Source organism: Salvia splendens, chromosome 20 (genome assembly GCF_004379255.2).
Source record: "Salvia splendens isolate huo1 chromosome 20, SspV2, whole genome shotgun sequence".
Taxonomy (NCBI): domain Eukaryota; kingdom Viridiplantae; phylum Streptophyta; class Magnoliopsida; order Lamiales; family Lamiaceae; genus Salvia; species Salvia splendens.
This window is the reverse complement of record NC_056051.1, coordinates 27,572,029-27,591,730: the sequence shown is the minus strand read 5'-3', so window position 1 is coordinate 27,591,730 and position 19,702 is coordinate 27,572,029. Positions and strand designations below refer to the sequence as shown.

At 37.6% G+C, this 19,702-nt stretch overlaps 3 protein-coding genes and 1 pseudogene across 12 annotated transcripts; 3 read left to right on the top strand and 1 right to left on the bottom strand.

Moving 5' to 3' along the window:
* Nucleotides 1-6,945: 6,945 nt before the first annotated feature.
* LOC121782902 lies at nt 6,946-12,617 on the top strand. 5 transcript variants are annotated; one of them, XM_042180898.1, is made up of 7 exons: nt 6,946-7,298; nt 8,030-8,077; nt 8,443-8,744; nt 8,832-9,036; nt 9,160-10,080; nt 10,186-11,044; nt 11,149-12,617. In XM_042180898.1, the coding sequence occupies exons 3-7, from the start codon at nt 8,562-8,564 to the stop codon at nt 12,329-12,331; spliced, it is 3,351 nt and encodes a 1,116-aa protein (XP_042036832.1). In that variant the 5' UTR covers nt 6,946-7,298; nt 8,030-8,077; nt 8,443-8,561; the 3' UTR covers nt 12,332-12,617. The 5 variants fall into 5 exon arrangements, with proteins under 5 accessions (XP_042036832.1, XP_042036833.1, XP_042036831.1 ...); XM_042180899.1 differs by having other exon boundaries at nt 7,948-8,744; XM_042180897.1 differs by having other exon boundaries at nt 7,394-8,744.
* Nucleotides 12,618-12,719: 102 nt separating this feature from the next.
* LOC121782903 lies at nt 12,720-15,474 on the bottom strand (annotated as a pseudogene).
* A 412-nt stretch (nt 15,475-15,886) lies between these two features.
* Nucleotides 15,887-17,509, top strand: LOC121781077 (surfeit locus protein 1-like). 4 transcript variants are annotated; one of them, XM_042178769.1, is made up of 6 exons: nt 15,887-16,061; nt 16,133-16,236; nt 16,310-16,533; nt 16,610-16,721; nt 16,791-17,110; nt 17,211-17,509. In XM_042178769.1, the coding sequence occupies exons 1-6, from the start codon at nt 15,983-15,985 to the stop codon at nt 17,266-17,268; spliced, it is 897 nt and encodes a 298-aa protein (XP_042034703.1). In that variant the 5' UTR covers nt 15,887-15,982; the 3' UTR covers nt 17,269-17,509. The 4 variants fall into 4 exon arrangements, with proteins under 4 accessions (XP_042034703.1, XP_042034701.1, XP_042034705.1 ...); XM_042178767.1 differs by having other exon boundaries at nt 15,888-16,061; nt 16,604-16,721; XM_042178771.1 differs by having other exon boundaries at nt 15,889-16,061; nt 16,310-16,527.
* Nucleotides 17,510-17,850: 341 nt separating this feature from the next.
* Nucleotides 17,851-19,519, top strand: LOC121780574 (surfeit locus protein 1-like). Of its 3 annotated transcripts, none has more exons than XM_042178168.1 (6): nt 17,852-18,135; nt 18,202-18,290; nt 18,372-18,604; nt 18,683-18,755; nt 18,843-19,117; nt 19,292-19,519. In XM_042178168.1, exons 1-6 carry the CDS (start codon nt 18,033-18,035, stop codon nt 19,347-19,349), a joined length of 831 nt encoding a protein of 276 aa, XP_042034102.1. In that variant the 5' UTR covers nt 17,852-18,032; the 3' UTR covers nt 19,350-19,519. The 3 variants fall into 3 exon arrangements, with proteins under 3 accessions (XP_042034104.1, XP_042034102.1, XP_042034103.1); XM_042178169.1 differs by having other exon boundaries at nt 18,367-18,604; XM_042178170.1 differs by having other exon boundaries at nt 17,851-18,290; nt 18,367-18,604.
* Nucleotides 19,520-19,702: the final 183 nt, after the last annotated feature.

Here is a 19,702-nt window from a genome sequence, read left to right as displayed (position 1 = left end):
TATAAATAATAGAAATTGTCAAACATGAATAATAGTGTATTGTTTAAAAAACAAAAAACTAAAACATATTTGAATTTCTTAATTATAGTGTTTTGTTATAACTAATTTGTTTTATATTTAAAATTTAATGTAACTAAGGAAACTTAAAGTACAAATCTCTAAGTTGAACTCTCTAATTACAAAATTATAGGCAATCCTCTAATTGTTATATTAATCAAGATTAATATTGACCATTCAAAAAGTGTACGAAATCTCCATTAACATTAATGATGGACAATTGTTGGTTGATTAGCAATTTAGCATAGATTATGATCAAATAATACATGCCCCTTATATCTAGGCCTAAAAATTGCTTCCAATATTGCATATATAAATTGTTATTTTTTAAAAATAAAATATCCCTATAATATAGCCTCAAAAGACGACTCTACCATTACATATATTTCCAAGAAGGAATCTATTCATATAATCAGTCACTAATTATACAATTATACATGTTTATAATTCTAACGCATTTGTGCATATGTGAACATTCGATAACTTTATAAGCCGATATAACCTAGCAAAAAAGCTTTCATTCTCATCTTCTTCGCCAAATATTTATGTGGCTTTTTTTCTGGACAACAAACATCTTTCTACACAAGCTTTACTCGTCGGCCAGCTAAATTAGGTACTTGTCTCCATTTCTCTATTCCACAAACAAAGAAGCAATAGTGTAAATGAAATTTGCAACATTAGAAAAAAACATACTCATTTGAGCTTAGTGTTATAGTTCAACATAATAAACATAGATATTATACAAAAATGGCAAAAAAAAATTGAAATTGGATACATTTTGCAAAATGGTTGGAGCCAATTCAATCTCAACAATTAGTTGAAGTACTGTTGAAGTTGCCCTAGCAAGAATGAATTTCCATCAATTCTTCAAGTTTCTTAGCTGGGTAGAACTCCATTATTTTAGTAGAACAAAGTCGAATCAACTGAAATTAAACACATCACTGCATCCATTTCACAAATTAAATAGACCATGACAGCGTAATTATGAAACACGAGAATTCCAAATCACAATAATTAAAATAGATCTTGTCAACCATGTCACTGCAAAGAAACTATTTTAATACTATAAAAAATAGAAATCAAAATACCATATGCTTAACCATTTCACAAATGAAATCTATCAATATTCATTACCTTTGACAATAAGAAAATAACAGGAAGCACAACAATGAAATTTACAGAATAAATACATTATTTATTTCACTTATTTTATTTTATTCATTGTAAATTTTTAAATTGTAAATTAATTGAATGAAATGAGAATAAAATCACAAACACATATTTATTAGATAATTAAAATCATGAAAGTAAATAATTTTGAATTAAATCAAACTTGACTGAAGCACTTTTACATATTCATACAATAGAATTGTTTATGGCTTAAACGCTAAATGCTGGAAAATGTTCATTGAATCCCAACCTCCTGCAAGGAAAAAAAATTAACACTAAGTTTTGGATAAATTATTAAAAAACCTAATAAGATAAGAAATGACAAACTCATACCATGGGATCATGGAAAACCCATTCCAATCGAACAACATTTGCTTGATCTCCATACTTAGTCATTTCAAAAATACAAACATTCCAAACTTTGATGACTGATGAAGTTCTGCTAGACTGGAGATTATTGAGGGGTGAATTTCATGGTTGCAGTGTCCTTTCTCTGGAAAAATCGCATTATTAGGAACATATTAATCACACGAAGAGTGCTCAAAATAAATTAATATAAATATACTTCTATTGGTAAACAGTAAGAACCATGCTGGAAATTAATTATTTTTCTTACACAAAATTCATTGATGCAACTAAGGAAGACAATGCGGAAGTGAATTATAAGCTAGCAATGATGTCAAACATATCTTCAAATAGATACACTTTTGTGTATTTTGCGACAGATAGATTTACCACTAATGATTTTTTTAGTCAGAATTTAGTCTCATATTTATAGAACCTAAAAAGTCTTGTATAACCATTAGCCATTATTAATTTATAATGGTCGGATTCATTGGTGGAAATAGGAAAGGCAGCCACGTTTATAAAACTTCAATTTCATTTACTTTCTAATTAATCAGTTAATCCACATTGACCGTGTCCACCTTATTATTTTTGCTCTATTCCTTTTCTCCCATAACCTAAATGAGTTCATGGAGCCTTTTGGCTTTTCATTTATTCCTATAGACGAAATGTGTTATAAGGATGTTTAAATTACATCTATATGTGAAATTAATTGACTGTCGTTAAAGACGGAGAAATTAATTGCTAAAAATTAGTTTTAATTGAATTGTAATTTTTTTAATTAAAATGATATTTATGTAAATATCTCCAAAACTCCCTTTTTAGATATGTATAGATCTGCAGATAAGTTGAAAGAGGTTTCCAATTAAATGAGCAACTGTTACCATGAAAAACAATACTTACTACTATAAGGTTCATTTTATACATTCTAAACTTAGGATGTTTACAACTTAGACTTAGATATTTGGGAATATAAGCGTGATCTCAAATAAATTTAATGAACACTTTGACATTGATTTTCTTGGCGTACTTGTGGAGTATAGTGGAGTATATCATTATCTCTCTCAACCTTCAAATGATCTTCTCATATTTATGGGAGAGGATCCCCTGCTCTGTTAAGAAACACAGCAGGAAGTGTTGTGGTTAAAACGCAGCATATCTACACATGAAACGCAGAAAAATTTTAGAGAGAGAGATTGCAATTTCGGTTATTATTAAAAACACCCACTTCTCTTCCTCTTCCTCTGGTTATTTCTTTTACCCTATTTCTTTGATTAATTAATTTCTGATGTGGCCAGGTCATGTTTACATTGATACTTATATTATGCACGGCTTTTTATTTTATACCCTATTAGTCTATTTTATAAACATGAATAAATTATTTATTAAATCCTACGTACAAACACTAGCTGTAAGTTTTGTTATTGATGCATCAACACACAAACATAGCGTTAAATTAATTTAATTACTGATATTAATTAATTAATCTAACAACTTAATTCATTATTTGTATTCATTATTGGTACATCTATATATATACCAGATATAATAAAGAGTAAAGGTCCTTTTTAGTCCTAAACATATGGCGATATTTTGATTTTGGTCCAAAACATTATCTTTTGAATTATTCGGTCCCTCACATTTGAAATCGGATCACATTTAGTCCGAAATGGACGGAACTGTTAAAATTTAACATCGCCTCCGACCGCGCTGCAGTGGGCGGCCGCGTGGCGTCAACTGCTCCCCCGACAACTCCTCCATCGTCGAGCTCCACTTCCCCGGAATGGGCCTCTCCGGCGAGCTCCCCCCCAAATCCTTCTCCAACATGACCAATCTGCAAACTCTCAGCCTCCGCTACAACGCCCTCTCCGGCCCCCTCTCGCCCGACCTCTTCACCTCCCTCCGCAATCTCTACCTGCAGCACAATTTCTTCACCGGCAAGCTTCCCCAAACCCTCTTCTCCGTCACCTCGCTTGTGTGGCTCAATCTAGTGGAGAACAACTTATCCGGCCCGATTTCACCGGGTTTCGCCAATTTGACCCGGTTAGGAACTCTCTATTTGCATAAAAACCGCTTCTCCGGCCCTATCCCCGCCCTAGTTCAATTCGATGTTTCCAGCAATAACCTAATCGGCTCAATCCCCAATTCCCTTTCGAAAAACCCTAAATCCTCCTTCCTCGGCACATCGCTCTGCGGCGAGCCTCTCAATTCGTGCGGAAACGCTAATCCGAAGAAGAAGAAGCTCTCCGCCGGAGCGATTGCCGGCATTGTGATCGCTTCCATCGTCGCGGTTTTCGTTGACCGTTAAATTTTAACAGTCCCGTCCATTTCGGACTAAATGTGATCCGATTTCAAATGTGAGGGACCGAATAATTCAAAAGATAATGTTTTGAACCAAAATCAAAAAATCGCCCTATGTTTAGGACAAAAAAGGACCTTTACTCTATAATAAATTACTTGTACATTTTCTAGACTTTGAATATTTCTGAATAAAAGTTGTTTGAAAAATAAAATATAAATATAAATAAAATAAATGATACTCCTTCTGTTACTCAAAATTTGTCTCATTTTACCATTTTTGTTCCACAAAGTTTATCCCACTTGGAATCTTACCAAAAATAGACATTAAATACACTCTCAATATCTTCAATGTGGGACCCTTATTCCCCTAAACACCTTCATTTAATACAAAGTTAAACAATTTCTTAAAACTCGCGCTGGGTCAAATTGGGACAAACTTTAAGGGATGGAGGGAATACAATTCATAAAATTTAGAAATAATTTATTATATGATCGGCATTTATAAGTGTTACTACTATAATTTATAAAATTGATGTTTATGTATGTTTATATAAATTAAAGAAATATTGAAAAATAAAAAAATTGCACGCTGCTTTTAACAAATTGTGAAAAATGAATATGATCCACTTGAAAATCAGTTAATATATGATCCACTTGAAAATCAGTTAATAATTACACGAATGAGGTTAATGGTATTAATATTAATATGTGTAATGCTTTTAATATGAATGTAAAATTGACTTGGCCCATCAGAAATTAATTAATCAAAGAAATAGGGTAAAAGAAATAACCAGAGAAAGGAAGTGGGTGTTTTTAATAATAACCGAAATTGCAATCTCTCTCTAAAATTTGCTGCGTTTCATGTGTAGATAGGCTGCGTTTTAACCACAGCACTGAGCACTCCTTTAACACAGCAGGGGATCCTCTCCCCATATTTATAGGCCTATAAGGCTATAACCTTATAGGCCTATGATTGAAACAATGTCATAACCTATTGCGTGAGAAGTGAAGTGTTTTAGTTTTGCGTGTCAAAATTTTCATCATTTAATTGGGGCCATGTATACAGAATTACGCAAAATACTTGCATTGATTGGGCCTAAAATATCCATTGGGTCACTTACTTATCAGTCGTAATGGGATGGGCTTGTTCATTTTTATTTCAAAATCATGGTCCATTTTTAATTAATACCCCTGGCTTGGGTATTTATTTTCCAGGTCGTATTAGTACTAGTAGTACTCTTTTCAGCAATATTGTAGAAATATATAATTGTGGTCAAACACTTATTTTGTAGATTTAGGTGGCGTTCGGTTGCCATGACTAATATCATGAGACGATCTATCTAGGATTAAGTTGTGAGATTATTTTAGTTGTAGGGGGAGGTTATAACTAATTATCATGAGACTATCCATCTAGAATTAAGTTGAAGGGTTCAATCTTATCAACCAAACATGATACACATTTAATCATGAGATTTAATATTGCCAACCGAACACCCCTTAGGGTATAAGGTATAGGGTATTGATTTGATTATTTACTTTACATTTTACGCGCAAAATTGGAGGATACTCCATGTCATTAGTACTCCATATATTTAAATGTTTGCAACTACGTCTTTGGGCCCATGTGCAATATATTTCTTGCCTTCCTAAAAATTTGTCATTTACTTATTTTTATTTTTATTCGTCACTAAAAATTTATCAGCATTCACTTTTATTCCCTCCATTCTATAATAAGAGTTACATTTTGTTATTTCGATCCGTATGACGATAAGAGTCACATTTCACTTTTATCATAAATGGTAAATATGTCCTACATTCTTCCACTAACTGACTAACCCACTTCACTCACATTTTATTATAAAATTAATATAAAAAAATGGACTTCATATCCCACTAACTTTTCCAACTCACTATTCTTTACATGTTTTAAAATCCGTGCCCATGCTAAATGTGACTCCTATTGTAGGACGGAGAGAGTACTATTTTTGGTATTGGACCCCACATTTCACTAACTCATTCTCACTCATATTTTATTATAAAACTAATATACTCCATTCAAGTAGGACTCACATCCTACTAATTTTTTCAACTCACTTTCTATTATATTTCTGAAAACTTTTGTCAAGTCAAATCAGGCCCGGCCCTGGGGGGGGTCGAGCAGTGCCCCCGCCCCGGGCCCCCAAAACGTTGGGGCCTCCAAAATCCAAATACATACATGAGTATATACATGCTACTGGGCCAGGTCCAAGCAAGAAACAAGAGCCCACTGTTAAACTATTAGTTTATAGTATTATTATGGGGCCCCTCTTTTAGTTCCGCCCCGGGCCAATAAAAACTCAGGACCGGGCCTGAGTCAAATGGTGACAAATTATAAGGGGCAGAGGGATTACTATGAATGTATTAAAACAACTAAAATTAAATAGAGTAAGAAAAAGAGTGATGGGCTGGCTGATAATTGTAGAAAAAGAAAAAGAGAAAAGTGAAAGGAAGTAAGAAAAATTGAAGAAGACGACAGATGTGGTGTGGAACTTTTAGGTGATTTTGACTTTTTGTTGAGGGTGTGGTGTCCAATTAGTGTATCTTGATGTAAACAAAAATAATACAAATGCTTAGGAATAAATTTTGTGAAAGGAAAATGCGGATGTTACCTTTGGTATATTCCCTTCTGTTTCTTTGGTGTTGGTTAAGGTATAACCGTATAAGGTATAAATACCAATTTTCAGTTGCGATGTAAATTTGTCGTCTTTCTTTTACTTATTTATTTATTCTATGATGTAATTATTTTTTCTTACTCTTTCTATGATGTTCAATAACATTTTGATGTTTTATACAGTATTATTAACAATTAAGTTTGGATTATGATCTTAATTCACGTTTGGGTGAGCTGTAGATCTAATTAGCGAGATGTAATGAAATCATCAACGCCTCTAATCAGAGAGTTCACCGTACAAAGCGGACGTCGTTACCAAACGGTACTAGGGCATCGAAGGGTATTTTCGTCTTTTCAAATCTCGAGAGTTAATTTGGTCATAGTGGAAAGCATAAATTGGTGGCCACTGCGATGCGATTAAGCCTCCATTGCTCATCATATACGCTTTTATTCTCTCCTCTTCTCAGAAAGGCGAAGAAATATTCCAGTAGCCAAGAGATTTAACGGACGACCTTTCGCCGTTCCGGCGGTTGAAGATCGGAAGGACCTCTCTCACCTTAGCCCTCGATCCAATTGAAGCTGTGGCAACTGCGCGGCGGCGTATTCGGTTGTGTGAATAGCACTTGGAGCGGAGGGATTTTTGGCTAGGATTTCCGGCGGAGTTATACGTGTGCGCCAGTTTTTGTGAGATTCGGACCATTTGGAAGGAGGTTAATCGGAGCCCCTAGAGTTTTGAGTTGCGGAGATTTGGGAGTTTTGTACCGTTTGCATACAGGTATACGAAACCCTAAGTTTTTTGATAATCTGCGTGATTTGTGTGTTTTTTCTCTTTACCGTCATCCGGCGAGTAATCTCCTTCTCGGTAGAAAGATCTGTGGTCTTCGACAGACTTTCTCCTCCGGATTTGAGTTCAGGATCCACGAGTTCAAAATCTGAATCTGATTTGTCTCTTGAGCTAAGTCTTCGTTCGGCGGAGCAAGTGAAGTTGCCACTTAATTAGATTTTGATTGAATGATTTGCGGTGCACATGTTGACTCAAGTATGGCTTTTCGCGTGTTCTCTTCCTTTTTTGGTTAAATGCATATTGCGCATATAGAAATTTGCCTCGGATCGGGATCTGGTTGTAGGAAACGTATTAAAATTAACCATGGAGGAGTCAATGGCCTGTCGGCGGCTGCAGATTATTTGAAGACTCTGAAGCTAATTGCTGATTAGATCTAGCGCTCATTCACTACTATGTTCACCTGAAGGGTGCAAGCTATCAAATATGATGGATGAAAGGCCATTCAAACCCTTTTCGTCATCTATATAGCAGGAACTTATTTTGAACTAAAATTAAGTACAATAATGATGTGCTCATTCGTATGTCCATCTATTTGTTTTAAATCAAAAATATAATTTTGCCAGTATCGCTTTTGATTCAGGTGAAATGAATGAATCTTGGTCACTATCGTGTGCTTTGCTCCTTTGTCTCGTGCCTAATGCAGTTTTCTGCTTTGTTGGCAGTGAGCTCAGCTGCATGAAGTTCAAATAAATTACTGTTTATGACCCATGGTAAGATTTATGTATAAATTGTCAAATGTTGCATACACAGGGTTATTAGGAGTAAAACTAATTTATTTTGGCACTCTTGATTGGTATTCAATATTCACATTTATGATACATTGATTCAGTTATACCAAGTTTTTTTTATGTCTTTACTTGTTTGTAAATGGTCCTATAAATGTGTTGTTGTTGACAACTTATGAAGCTCCCCTAGCGAATAAAAGGAGGGCAAAGTTTGGTTGGTGGAAAATAGTTTGTGTGGCATCTCTGATGGACGAATTTGTAGAAAACACAGCTCTAGACCCAACCCTAGTATGCATTTTTTATTTAAGATTTTTTGTCCACTTTTTCCGAGTTAACTTTGCTTCCGGCAGGCTTGCACTTGCAGTTGATCCGGGACTTTTAAGTGTTAATTCAGAAAAGTAGGCAGCAGGTTTGTTAAATCATTTGGTGGATTCAGCGTGTATGGGATAGAGCCCATATCTGCGAAATAATGCTAAGCAGTATGGGTCTTGAAGTCACGAACTTCACCGAGCCAGAATTAAGTTGGAAACCAGTGATGAAAGGACGACGCACAAAAAAGTCACTAGCCAGAAGCTTGAACAGTGTTGTAAAATCAGGGAATTCTACTAGCCCCCAAAGCATGGAAGATTTATCTTGGTCTGATTCTGATAAGGTAATATTGTAAAAACTGCTTACTCTAGATGTTTAGTTTTGTACTATTACTATACAAGACCTGAGCATTCTTATGCCACTGTTGCAGTTTGGTGAAGTGATTATTGGACAGGTAACCTCTGACAAATCAGAAAATGTTCCGCTCAAGAAAAGAAGGCATTTACTTCAATCTCCACCATCTCATCCCTGGAAATCCTCTCTACGCAATCAAGTTTCTGCCCCCTCGAGAACACGCTCTTGTTTACCACTTTTAGGAGATCGTGAACAGCTTCAGTATCCTAGCTGTTCCTCAGGTCAGAGGCACTTTACTCGCATTTAAGAGTAATGGGTGAATATGCTAAGGCTAGATGTATCAGTTATGAGTCTGGTGATGCATCTTTAAGTATTCACACAGAGGATGATGCTTGTTTGCGCAGGGGATTTCTCAGGAATTGAACTTCTTGCAGCAGCAGCTAGCATGGATGTTGACATTAATGATGCAGATAAAAAGGATGTTACAGAAGACACTATATTCCAAAATAACTCTGATGAATCAAGTTCTGCCACTCAGTCTGAACAAGGGTCAAAAAATAAAGTGTCAGCGAGTTCTTTGAGTAATTTTGATGTCCTTGGAGCTAATGTCGAGTCCCAAGACAACAATTCTGCTGTTTCTCCTCAAAGCTTACTAACTCACCCGGAGGATGACACCATGCCAAAGGTAAGCCGAGAGCATTGGGATTTGAACACTGCGATGGATGCTTGGGGCGAACCATGTGATGATGCAATTGCTGTGGATACCTTAAAGGATGTCAATGAAGGGATGCATAGGGAGGAGGTGGAGAAGCATTTTGCAAATCACGTACTATCTAAACCAACTAAGACAGCAGATCAGACTTCAAGTCTTTTAGCAGAAGAAGATAAGTCAACATTAGTTTCAGAAGATGGAATTAGCAATCCACCTCCCCACCTTGAAGAAAATTTGTGGGAACAACCAAATGTTGTCTTTTCTCGTACTGCTATAGATACTTCCAATCAATCTTGTGAAAAGGATACTGACTCAATTCAGGCTTCTAATTGTGAATCTGGAATGAAAATACTGAATCAAGATACAAGCTCGGATGTCATTGTCGGCTGTTCTCCTTCCTGTGAGCTAGTGCCTGAGGAGAAAAACAATGCTACTACGTTACAGGATGGAGATTCTTCTTGTAACATCAGTGAATGTGAGAGAAGTGCAGCTCTAGATGGAAGTCATACTGGGACTGATGAAGTCAATGCTCATGACAGAACCGCTTCTGAATCTGTGATTTATGTCCAGCCTAAAGATAAAGAAGTTTCCAAGAAGACGCCTGAATTACCTGGTATAAATACAATCTAAATGGATTATTTACTCTTTGATGTGCAATTTATTAAGTTGCATAAGTGTAGTGAACTCTCATTCCAATGTGTTGATCTTCTTTCTGCAGATGGTCAACCTGTTGCAAGTACTGATTCAAATAAACAAATTGATGGGGGCTTTCTTTCAAATTCTTCAATGTCTGATTGCGAGCAGTATTCAGAACTAGCGGAACTTGGTACTGACCGTGATGGGGATAGTAATCTTCATAAAGAACAATCGAAGAGAACTGTGGTGGATGACACTTGCAAGAGTTTTGGTGCTGGAACACGATGTAAAGTACCTTCCTCTGTCGGAAGTATTGGACGGCGCAATTTAGATGTTTCCCGGGGCAACCATGTTGACATGGGTGATGGAGATGACTTGACTGGTTTCCAGGAAGGGTATGATTCTCCATACGAGGATGGGGAGCTGAGGGGTTCATGTTTGTACACGTGGGAGGAAAGTGAGGTGGAAAATGAGTGTGTTGACTATGAGTCTGATGGAAGGAATGGGGATGGTTCTGATGCTGATGATTACTACCATGGGTCTGAGATAGTTGAAGGTGGTTCCGAGGGTTCTCATGGTACTCAAAGAAATTTGTCAATGAAAATACCTCCAGAAGGTAAAAGTAAGTGTGGAGCAGTTAATCATTCCTTTAAGGAGCATATTGTCAAAGATAAGTCTGACAATAATGAGTTAGCTGGAAAGGGATTAAATGCTGGGCCTGGTTCTACTGTTGAACAGTGTGTGGAAATGGCAATTGAGGCAAATGATGGCATAACAAGATCACAGTTGCGTGATCACAAAGATGCTGTAAATGCTAGGATGACACAAATAGAAGAATATGTAGCAAAGACTGTCAGGGGAAAGCTTCAATCCCGAATTGAAGGACGGTCATCTGCAGATGGTACTGATGTGAAGGATGTTTTCTTCATACAGCAATCCAGGTACTAAGTTTTCTCTTGATTGTTTTTTCAGTCTTCTGTTATTTTAGGTGCAGGTACTATGAAATCTTGATTTCTCTCTTTAACTCTCTTATATTGTGTTGTAGGTCACGTCGTGTCGCTGGTTCATATCCTCGGCCAGAAAGAGATGCTAGTCCTGATAGATATATGGGGCGACATAGATCTGCTGTTACTGGTGAAAGAGATGGAGCTCATCAATGGACATCATGGGGTTCCAGAAGGTGTTATACATCAAATTATCAGGGAGGTGAGGGTCGCAACAACACCAGGCCAAGAAGTAAAACTGGTGAATATGCAAACAGGATTGATGGGGTGGAATACCATGAAAAGAGGCAGACTAATTATTTATCGAAAGGCTTGCATAAGCCATTTGTGAGGAGATCACCAGTGGAGAGGGATGAATATTTTGTTGTAGGTAGAAGAGTGCCACTAACACAGAGAGTGAGTAACTTTAAAGGCAGAGGACATTATTCTCAGCGTCCGGGTAGAGATTCTGTGGAAGAGTTTGAACCTCTGCCTGGGGTTGCTTGTGCATCTGTTCGCATGCCACGCTATTTATCAAGAAGAGAACACAGTTTCTCCCCAAGCTCTGGTAGACAGACACACATGGCCATGTCCCGGAAGAGATCTCGGTCAAGATCCCGAACCCGTTCGCTCATGGCATGGCATCAGCAAAGAGAATGTATTTTGGGCGCTAGAAGAATCAGCAGGTCTCCTGATTGTAGGTCAGAGGCTAGGATGGAAAGAATGAGGATGCCTTTCTCAAAGTCTTCGTTTGCAACTGAGTATGGAGAGGGTTACATATCCCCGCCAAGAGGTCATTTCTCTCCTCAAAGGAGCTGCCGTTGGGTTGAGGAGCGTAATTTTGCAGATTCTAACTATTTAAGGCGGAGAAGATCACCACCTGTGAGAGAGTTCAGGCGTACTCAAAGGCTTGATGCTGTCAGGTCTTCGGGGAGAATGAAGTCAGACAAGTACTTCAGACCTATGACGCAGCCTGGGAGATTCTCTTTCATGGCCAACGATGGTCGGGAATGCAAATTAGAACCAAACTACGGTGATAGATGGCGTGATGATAGTGGGGAGATGAGTCACCGAGTGGTGCATCCGGGTGATGGTGCAAACATGAGGCGTTTCCGGCACAATGTAGGTGGTTGTGATTTTGAGGTGAAGAAGTTGAATAATGAGGGTGATGGGGATGTGCCTAAGAGCCACCAGCAGCAGCAGCAGGGTGAGAGAGAAGATAAGAAAGCATCATTTAAAATCTGACTTGATGACGTATTTTCTTTGGTAGAGTTTAGCGGCATGCATCATCAGCGAAGAAGAGAAATGACCCTAGGATTGGGGATTTCCTCTTGAGGTTGGTGGCTGTTGTTAGGTAGGTAGGAATTCCATACCAGTTTGAAATTTTCCCTCCTTATAGCCCCAGAGTTGGTCTTAATTTTTGCTGATTTTTTTTATTGTTTTAATATTTTGGTAAGGCCCTCGTTTGATAGCCTTTTTGCAGTGGCAACTAGTCTTCTCTTTTGCATTTTAATAAACTAGGCTTTCGTAATGTTCGTTTCGGGGCTGACGAATCTCTCTCTTTTGTAAATAATAGTAATTCGATAAAAAAAGGCGGTGTATAAGTTTGAAGCACATATTTGCTGGTAATTAATTACCAGTTGAAGCTGAAAGATTGATAATGTAGGCGTTTGGTTGAATCAGATGAGCATATTGCAGCAACATCTTGTTTCATCTTCTGTGAGCTGCTGACGAAAACGCCGATGCCACGTCCCTCGCACTTGGATAGTATTTCTGCAACCATTCTAATTCCCATGAGTTTTTATCACCCCAAAAAAATCAATAACCAACCCTATGAATGTGTAAAACTTACTCTTGAAATCAGGCCTTGGGCCATAATGCACTGTGGTGATTTTCTTCAAAGACTCTTCTGGGATGCTTTCTAATTCTCTCTCAGTTGGAAATGGTATGGTGGCACTGTCAATCTGTCTGCACTCTTTAGTGTTATGTTTCTTGTTCCAAAGAAAAGCTATGGTGACAACAGTTGCCACAGCCACACACAAAAACAGAGTGCTGATCAAAGATCTTACAGCTTGAGAGTAAACTACATCCATGGACACAAGGTTTACAAGTCTAATAATAATAAGAAAAACAACAAAGGATGCTGAGATAATAGCTCCCAGCCACAGCCAGCTGCTTGAGCCCAAGACTCCAGTAACTGGTGTTGCCCCTGAAACACTTGGTTCGGACCAAATGTTTATCGGGAGTTTCTGGCTGTCTGTGGAGGGACTCGTATCCCTAGTGACATAAGCTTGAATGTGCAGCTGAAGGCATGCAACATCACAGGGAGTTCCAGACAACGGCAGGAGTAGATTCAGCATACTGACATCTGCAGACTTCTTGAACACAGCCACAAGGAGAACTCGAGGGGTCTTTTCATGTGCGTTTGAGAGGAAAATGAGTTCCCTAATGATGGATATGAAAGGTGTTATGCCACTTCCTCCACTCACCAACACTAGCATCTCATGCCTACAAAAGCACAATATTCAATCCAGAATCAATCTTAAAAGTGAAAGAGCTGCATCTTTCTTCTTCAAACCTTAGAAATGAAGTGTATGGAGGTGCGTAGGGTCCTTCCACGGATACTTGTAGATCTCCCAATTGAGACGGGGATGAAAGCTTCGAGTAGAGCTTCTGAGACCAGCTTCCTTCACATTTGATGACAATGCTGAGCTGGTTGGGATCAGTATTCTTGTTTGAGGTTATAGTGAATGGATGCCATTGTAGTTTTGATATGCTCTTCACATTGATGAACATAACGCTTGATGGAGTATAATTTAGCCCTCAAACCACATAAATATTAAAAAAAATCAGTTTTGGTGTATCTATCTAATGAACAAGTGCTGCACAGTCTATACATAGCTCTTACTTGGATCTTTCGCAAAGTTCAGTTCCATAGCCCGGCAAGGTAGAACACGAGCAGAGATGACATGAATATTCTGTTGGGATTGCAAAAATCTCAGAAACCGGTCGACCAAGAACAGGTACAATCCAGGGAGCATGATGCAAGAATACACGAATCCCACATGTAAAACGAAGAAGACTAAAAAAACAATGTATAAATGATGTGTGTAGAAGAACAGCTCAAACAGTTTTCGCCTGACATGAGAGATGCTTGCAATCCACATGACTGTTCCACAGAGAAGGGCTACTTCTCCAGCCACATTTGAAATTCCTGTTCTATTCCACTTCAGCATCTGCAAACTCAGAAAATTCACTGCCAGATCCATTGCTTTTGTGTCTAATAAGCTCTACAATTGCGCGTTTAATTGTCTATATACATACCTCGGAGATCTGGTCAGTATTAGCCCAGAAAACAACATAACACAGACCGTGTGAGAGGAAGAGAGTTAGAACAGTGTGGCCAAGCCAAATGTGATACTTGATTGAGGACTCTGAGGTGAGTCCAACAAGGTGAACGATTGGTGATCCTCGTGCCACTGGGAAGAAGAGGAACGACAGACATATGTTGCCTACGAGGCCTAGCAGGAGAGCTACACTATCCAGCCTAACCTCCCACCTGTGGAACCAAGCCTAGAGACCATCAGTAGATCACAAAAATGCTTACTTATAGTCAAGAAAAAGATTCATCTTACACGACATCTCCCATCTTTGAAGCAGATTCTCTAGTGATGTTGTTGAACATACCATGCAGGTATGCAGAAAATGACCATACCAAGAGCACAACGAACATCAGCATGAATAGTAGTTCTGTGCAAGAGATTACTCCAAGAGGGCCCCTTACAAGTAGAGGTTGTTTCCAAGAGGCAAAATATTGATCTTCTCTTCTTCTGCAAACAAAGTGGAGACGTATAAACAAACTCTAACTAGCATGAATTGCTGCTGCACATTCGCCATATACCTGTTATCAGTATCATCACCATACTTGTCCAAATGAAGATACAGACATCCCAATATAGCAATAAGCAAGATGGGGAAAGTGTAGATAAGAATATTAGCTCCTGCAAGTGCAAATGAGGCGAGAAGCACTGAGATGTGAAGTCTTTCCAAGTATAGTGGGTAATGAGAAATCAAACCTTTTTGGCCCAAGTATGTGGAGTCTGTTTTAGCATGGATATGTGGAAGCCAGTGCAGCCAGAATTCGTTTGTAGGCATCATTATCCATATCATAAGGTACCCCATGAAGATGATCACAATCAACATCTTTATGGCAACTCTAATTCTCTTAATTTGTTGAATAACGAAATCCATCTTTCTTTTTCTTAATCTATTGAAATCCCTATGTTGCTGCTGGTATTTATATAGAGTGCATGTTCACAAACCAAAAGCAAGAAAAAGACCAGCCCATTAACTTGTAGCATGCAAAATGATGTATGCTAGTATTTGACTGTTAGAGAACTCCAAGTTAGATTTCTTTCATTTTGGTCTTACTTTGACTATTATATCATCAGCTTGTTTGTTTAATATCGTAATTAATATGTTATTTTTTCAAGAACAATAAAGATATATAATAGTGCTACCTAGCGTAGGTATCCTTATTATCGAATTCAAGATTTTGGCATTTCTTCTCCATATATTATAAGACAAATAATTACTAGTTTTGTTTATTTGAATCTTACACAAATATTTTAACCTCATGTGCATCGTTATCATATCCCTTCCAAAATTTCACTTTTTTTAAAATCTTAAATTAGTTAATTATCTTAACAAGTTAATAAATGGTTGAATTCGCACCTTAGAAGCTGAGTGGTTAGATGGTTACAACTATCAAGTTAAAATCTTAATTTATTCATGAATGATGAAGGATCTAATTATTTAAAATTAATGAGCTTTACTCTTATAAAACTAATTAAGGAGTGTAAATATGGGAGTGGGTGTTGACTGTTGAATAATAAAATGTTGGGGAATCATCAGCGGTTGCAGCAAATACGCCGCCGTGCCGCCACCATGACCATGGCTACTTCAACTCAAACGGGTTTCACATCAGTCTTATATTTGATCCTTATTTTGTTGATGCCAAATAAATACGATAATTTGGATTTGCAGAGGGGAAGAAGAAGTCAAGCTGGTGGAGCAAGATAAAGATTTTTTGGGTCCCTAGTTTTTTACTTTTCAAAGGCACCGAGCTACTCTTCAGCCTACCAGAAAAGGTATCAATTCATGTGATATATTTCAATTAGATAAGTGATGAATTCATTCACCAATTAATTACTCCACATATAGCCGGAGTTGGTGGAGAGCAGACTAAAAATGGAAGCGATTGAGATTAATGATGAGTGTTTGAGTTTGAAGAAGAATTTGGAGTTTAGAAAAATCAAGATGAAAGGATTTTTTGATGAGAAGAAGTCGATTTTAGTTGTGGAAGAGACATATACAGATTCTGATCCTTTTGCATATGAATATAGCCTCCTAACTCCCTTTCTTTTTCTCCCTCAAAACAGGTACAGGTACTTATTAAAATAATTCAGTCATCATCTACATTTCTTTTCTTGAGATTTAAACATAACATAGCTGCAGTGCCAGTGTAAGTTCAGGTGTACTAGTGAACAGAGGGCGTGTCCCACGGGAATGGGCAGATTATACCAAAATTGAGAAGCTTCAATCCCATGAGATTGTTAGAGACTTTCCCCAAAAGGTTGTAAATATTGATATGTGATGTGCCGAGTATCATTTTCATTGTGAATAATAGTAACTGAATATGCAGGGGAAGCTTTCATCCATTGGGGTTGTGAACAATAATACTAGGAATATATTGAAGTGGCTATTATTCTCAGCCATCTCGCGGCCTCAGCCTCAGCCTCAGCCTCAGCCTCAGCCTATTGAATTTGTTGGAGTTATAAGGGGCAGAGAGCGGCTTGGCGTGCTTGCTGGTGCCATGGGGCTTCATCCAGAGGCAACCCTCTATGTTGAACAAATTCAAGATAAAAGTGCTCATTTAGCCAACACCACTCTTTACAATGATGCACATATGCTGGCCCATTATGCTAATATTAGGAAGGACCATATTCATATGATCATACTCTGGTATGTAATGTACCTTTTACTTTTCATGTCTCACTTCTTACAATAGTGTTCCTATCTTTGGAATTACTTATTAAGTACAAGTTTTAATGGTTAATTCCAGGTACTGTAGCTCGGCTGGAATGTTTCAACTTGGTAGATGGCTAATGAAAAATCTCTGATGCAGAGCCCTCTTTTCTTTTCTTTTCTTTTTTTTTCTGGGAGGGCTCTACTCTATATAGAGTGAATCATGTCTCTGCCGTAAAGAAATCAAAGTGTGTTGCCATTTCATTAGGGAATGCAAATGTCACTTGAATAAATGTAGGAGGAGGAAAACCTATAGTAAGTATTTTGTAATTGTATCTTTTCTCTTATTTAGGGAAATTGAGAGGATGATAGATGAATTCCCCTCTATTTTTTAAATTATACTGTCCCACAAATCGAGAATCTGCATAGAAAAGATATACAGTACGAAATTGATTAAATGATTGGCCTGCGCAAAATAGTTACTACTCCAGTCTCTGCAGGCTGCAGCTGGTCGTCCGCATCTTGTCTAATACTACTACTATTATAGTCTAATTTGGATATCAGCTCACACTCAAAAGTCAAAACACAGGTCACACATCTCCCAATAGCAAAACGCTGTACACACACGAGTATTATTAATTTGGCAATTTAATTAGTCCATTCACTGCATCTTACTATTATATATACCAAATGCAAAACTTGCATCGTTAATTGTCAATTAGAATGTACGAAATACTAGTATTGTTTTTTTCGCAAATTAAAATCAGTCATCAGAAAAAAATCGACAAATGCTCTCATTAATTATATAAGTACTCTAGTTAATTTGCAAAAATAGAGTATCACACATATAAGTAGGAGTAGTCAAAAGATTGAAAATAAGTCTGCGAAACATATTTCTGGTTTGACGCCGCAAAGATAGATGATAGGAGCTAGAAATCTCCGGTGGTTTGGACTGAGGCGGCGGCTTTCCACCTCGCCCAACTCTGCTCGTCGTGGAATCGCTACTTCATCCCATTCCCAAGGTTAAGCACATCTAAACTTAAATTTCAACTGATTTACTCGGTTTTGATTGGTGGATATGGAATCAGAAAAGTGGAGGTTGGAAGAATGGTGGATCCTGATACCAACAGGCCTTTTCGGTGTTGCTGCCTGGAATTTCTTCCGTGCCCGAGCCAAGGTTATTCCAATTTTGATTTTGATTTTGATTTCTCATCTTAAGTAATAATAGAGTAAAAGAAATGTTTTGGGGTTAGTGCAGGAGAAGGTGCACAAATACAGGGAGGGAAGACTAAAACTGAAAGCGCTTCAAGGCAACCGCATCTATACTGAGAGCTTGGATTCTGTGGAGTTCAGGAGGGTGGTGTGTAGAGGAGTTTATGATCACAAAAACTCTATTTTAGTGCACAAATATATCAAAATCAACTCTGGATATTGGAAACATGGATACAACCTCCTAACCCCTTTGCATCCCATCCCCAATGATCCTCAAAGGTAATTCATTCTCATTCTACTTTTGTTGGAAAAAGGTAAATTATTTGTGTTAGAAGTAAAACCATTAGTAATTTGCAGCATACAGTCTGCTATACTTGTGAATAGAGGATGGGTACCCTTGGCGTGGGGAAAAGAGGCACTTGGGCGAGAGGTTGCATCTTATGCCTCTTGACCACATTATCATACTATCAATTTGAAAAATACTAATAGTAAATTATTATTAATGTTGAGTATGCAGGAAGAGAGCGTTGAACTGGTTGGAGTAATAAGCAAGGGTGAGAGGCCAAACAGACTGTGGAGATCAAACAATCCTGCTAAGTCCGAGTGGTTCACAGTTGATGTTCCATCCCTTGCTCATGCTTGTGGACTCCCTGAGACGACACTCCATGTTGTGGAGATCGATTCGAGCAGCAAGATGAATACCAGGAAGCCATACCCCTTTGCTTTCCTCGCATGTCAAGTCAAGGAAATTTACTTGTCTCAGCTAGAGCATGCGCGCTATTCAGCCCTCGGGTAATATTCATCATTATCATACTTATCTTTTATGTCTGGATTCATCTTTCATTCTTTCTAACTAATTTCGGTTACATTGATGATCCACTATATGTTTTAATAAATCAAAAGATTTATCATGCTTGTATGTGCAACAAAAACAAGAAGCTTTTCCTGATTTAGACGTTGGCGCAGGTTCTTCAGTGGATGTTCTGCAATGGCCGCGGGTCTGAAGAAATTTGGCAAACCCTGATGGTTCTTTTGTGTATCTTATGTTTTTACAACAATGCAGAAACAAGGTTTAGTTCATGTGATGGAAGATGGAGTATTAATTTTGATTTTGAAAACTATCTGATGCACATTTATCAGAACATCCTGTTGGGACACAAAATTTATTGCAAATAGTACATTACATTTCTGTAATCTCTGAGCATATATAGTACGATTAAATTCAGTGTACCAAAACATATGGCTCTATAACTAAACTTTCCAAGATTCAATCATCACCATCCAAATCTTCCTCCATTCACAAAAAGTCGATCTTATAACTTATTTATATTTCCTTCCACAATTTTGTTGTCATTATTACAACAATTAATCGTCAAG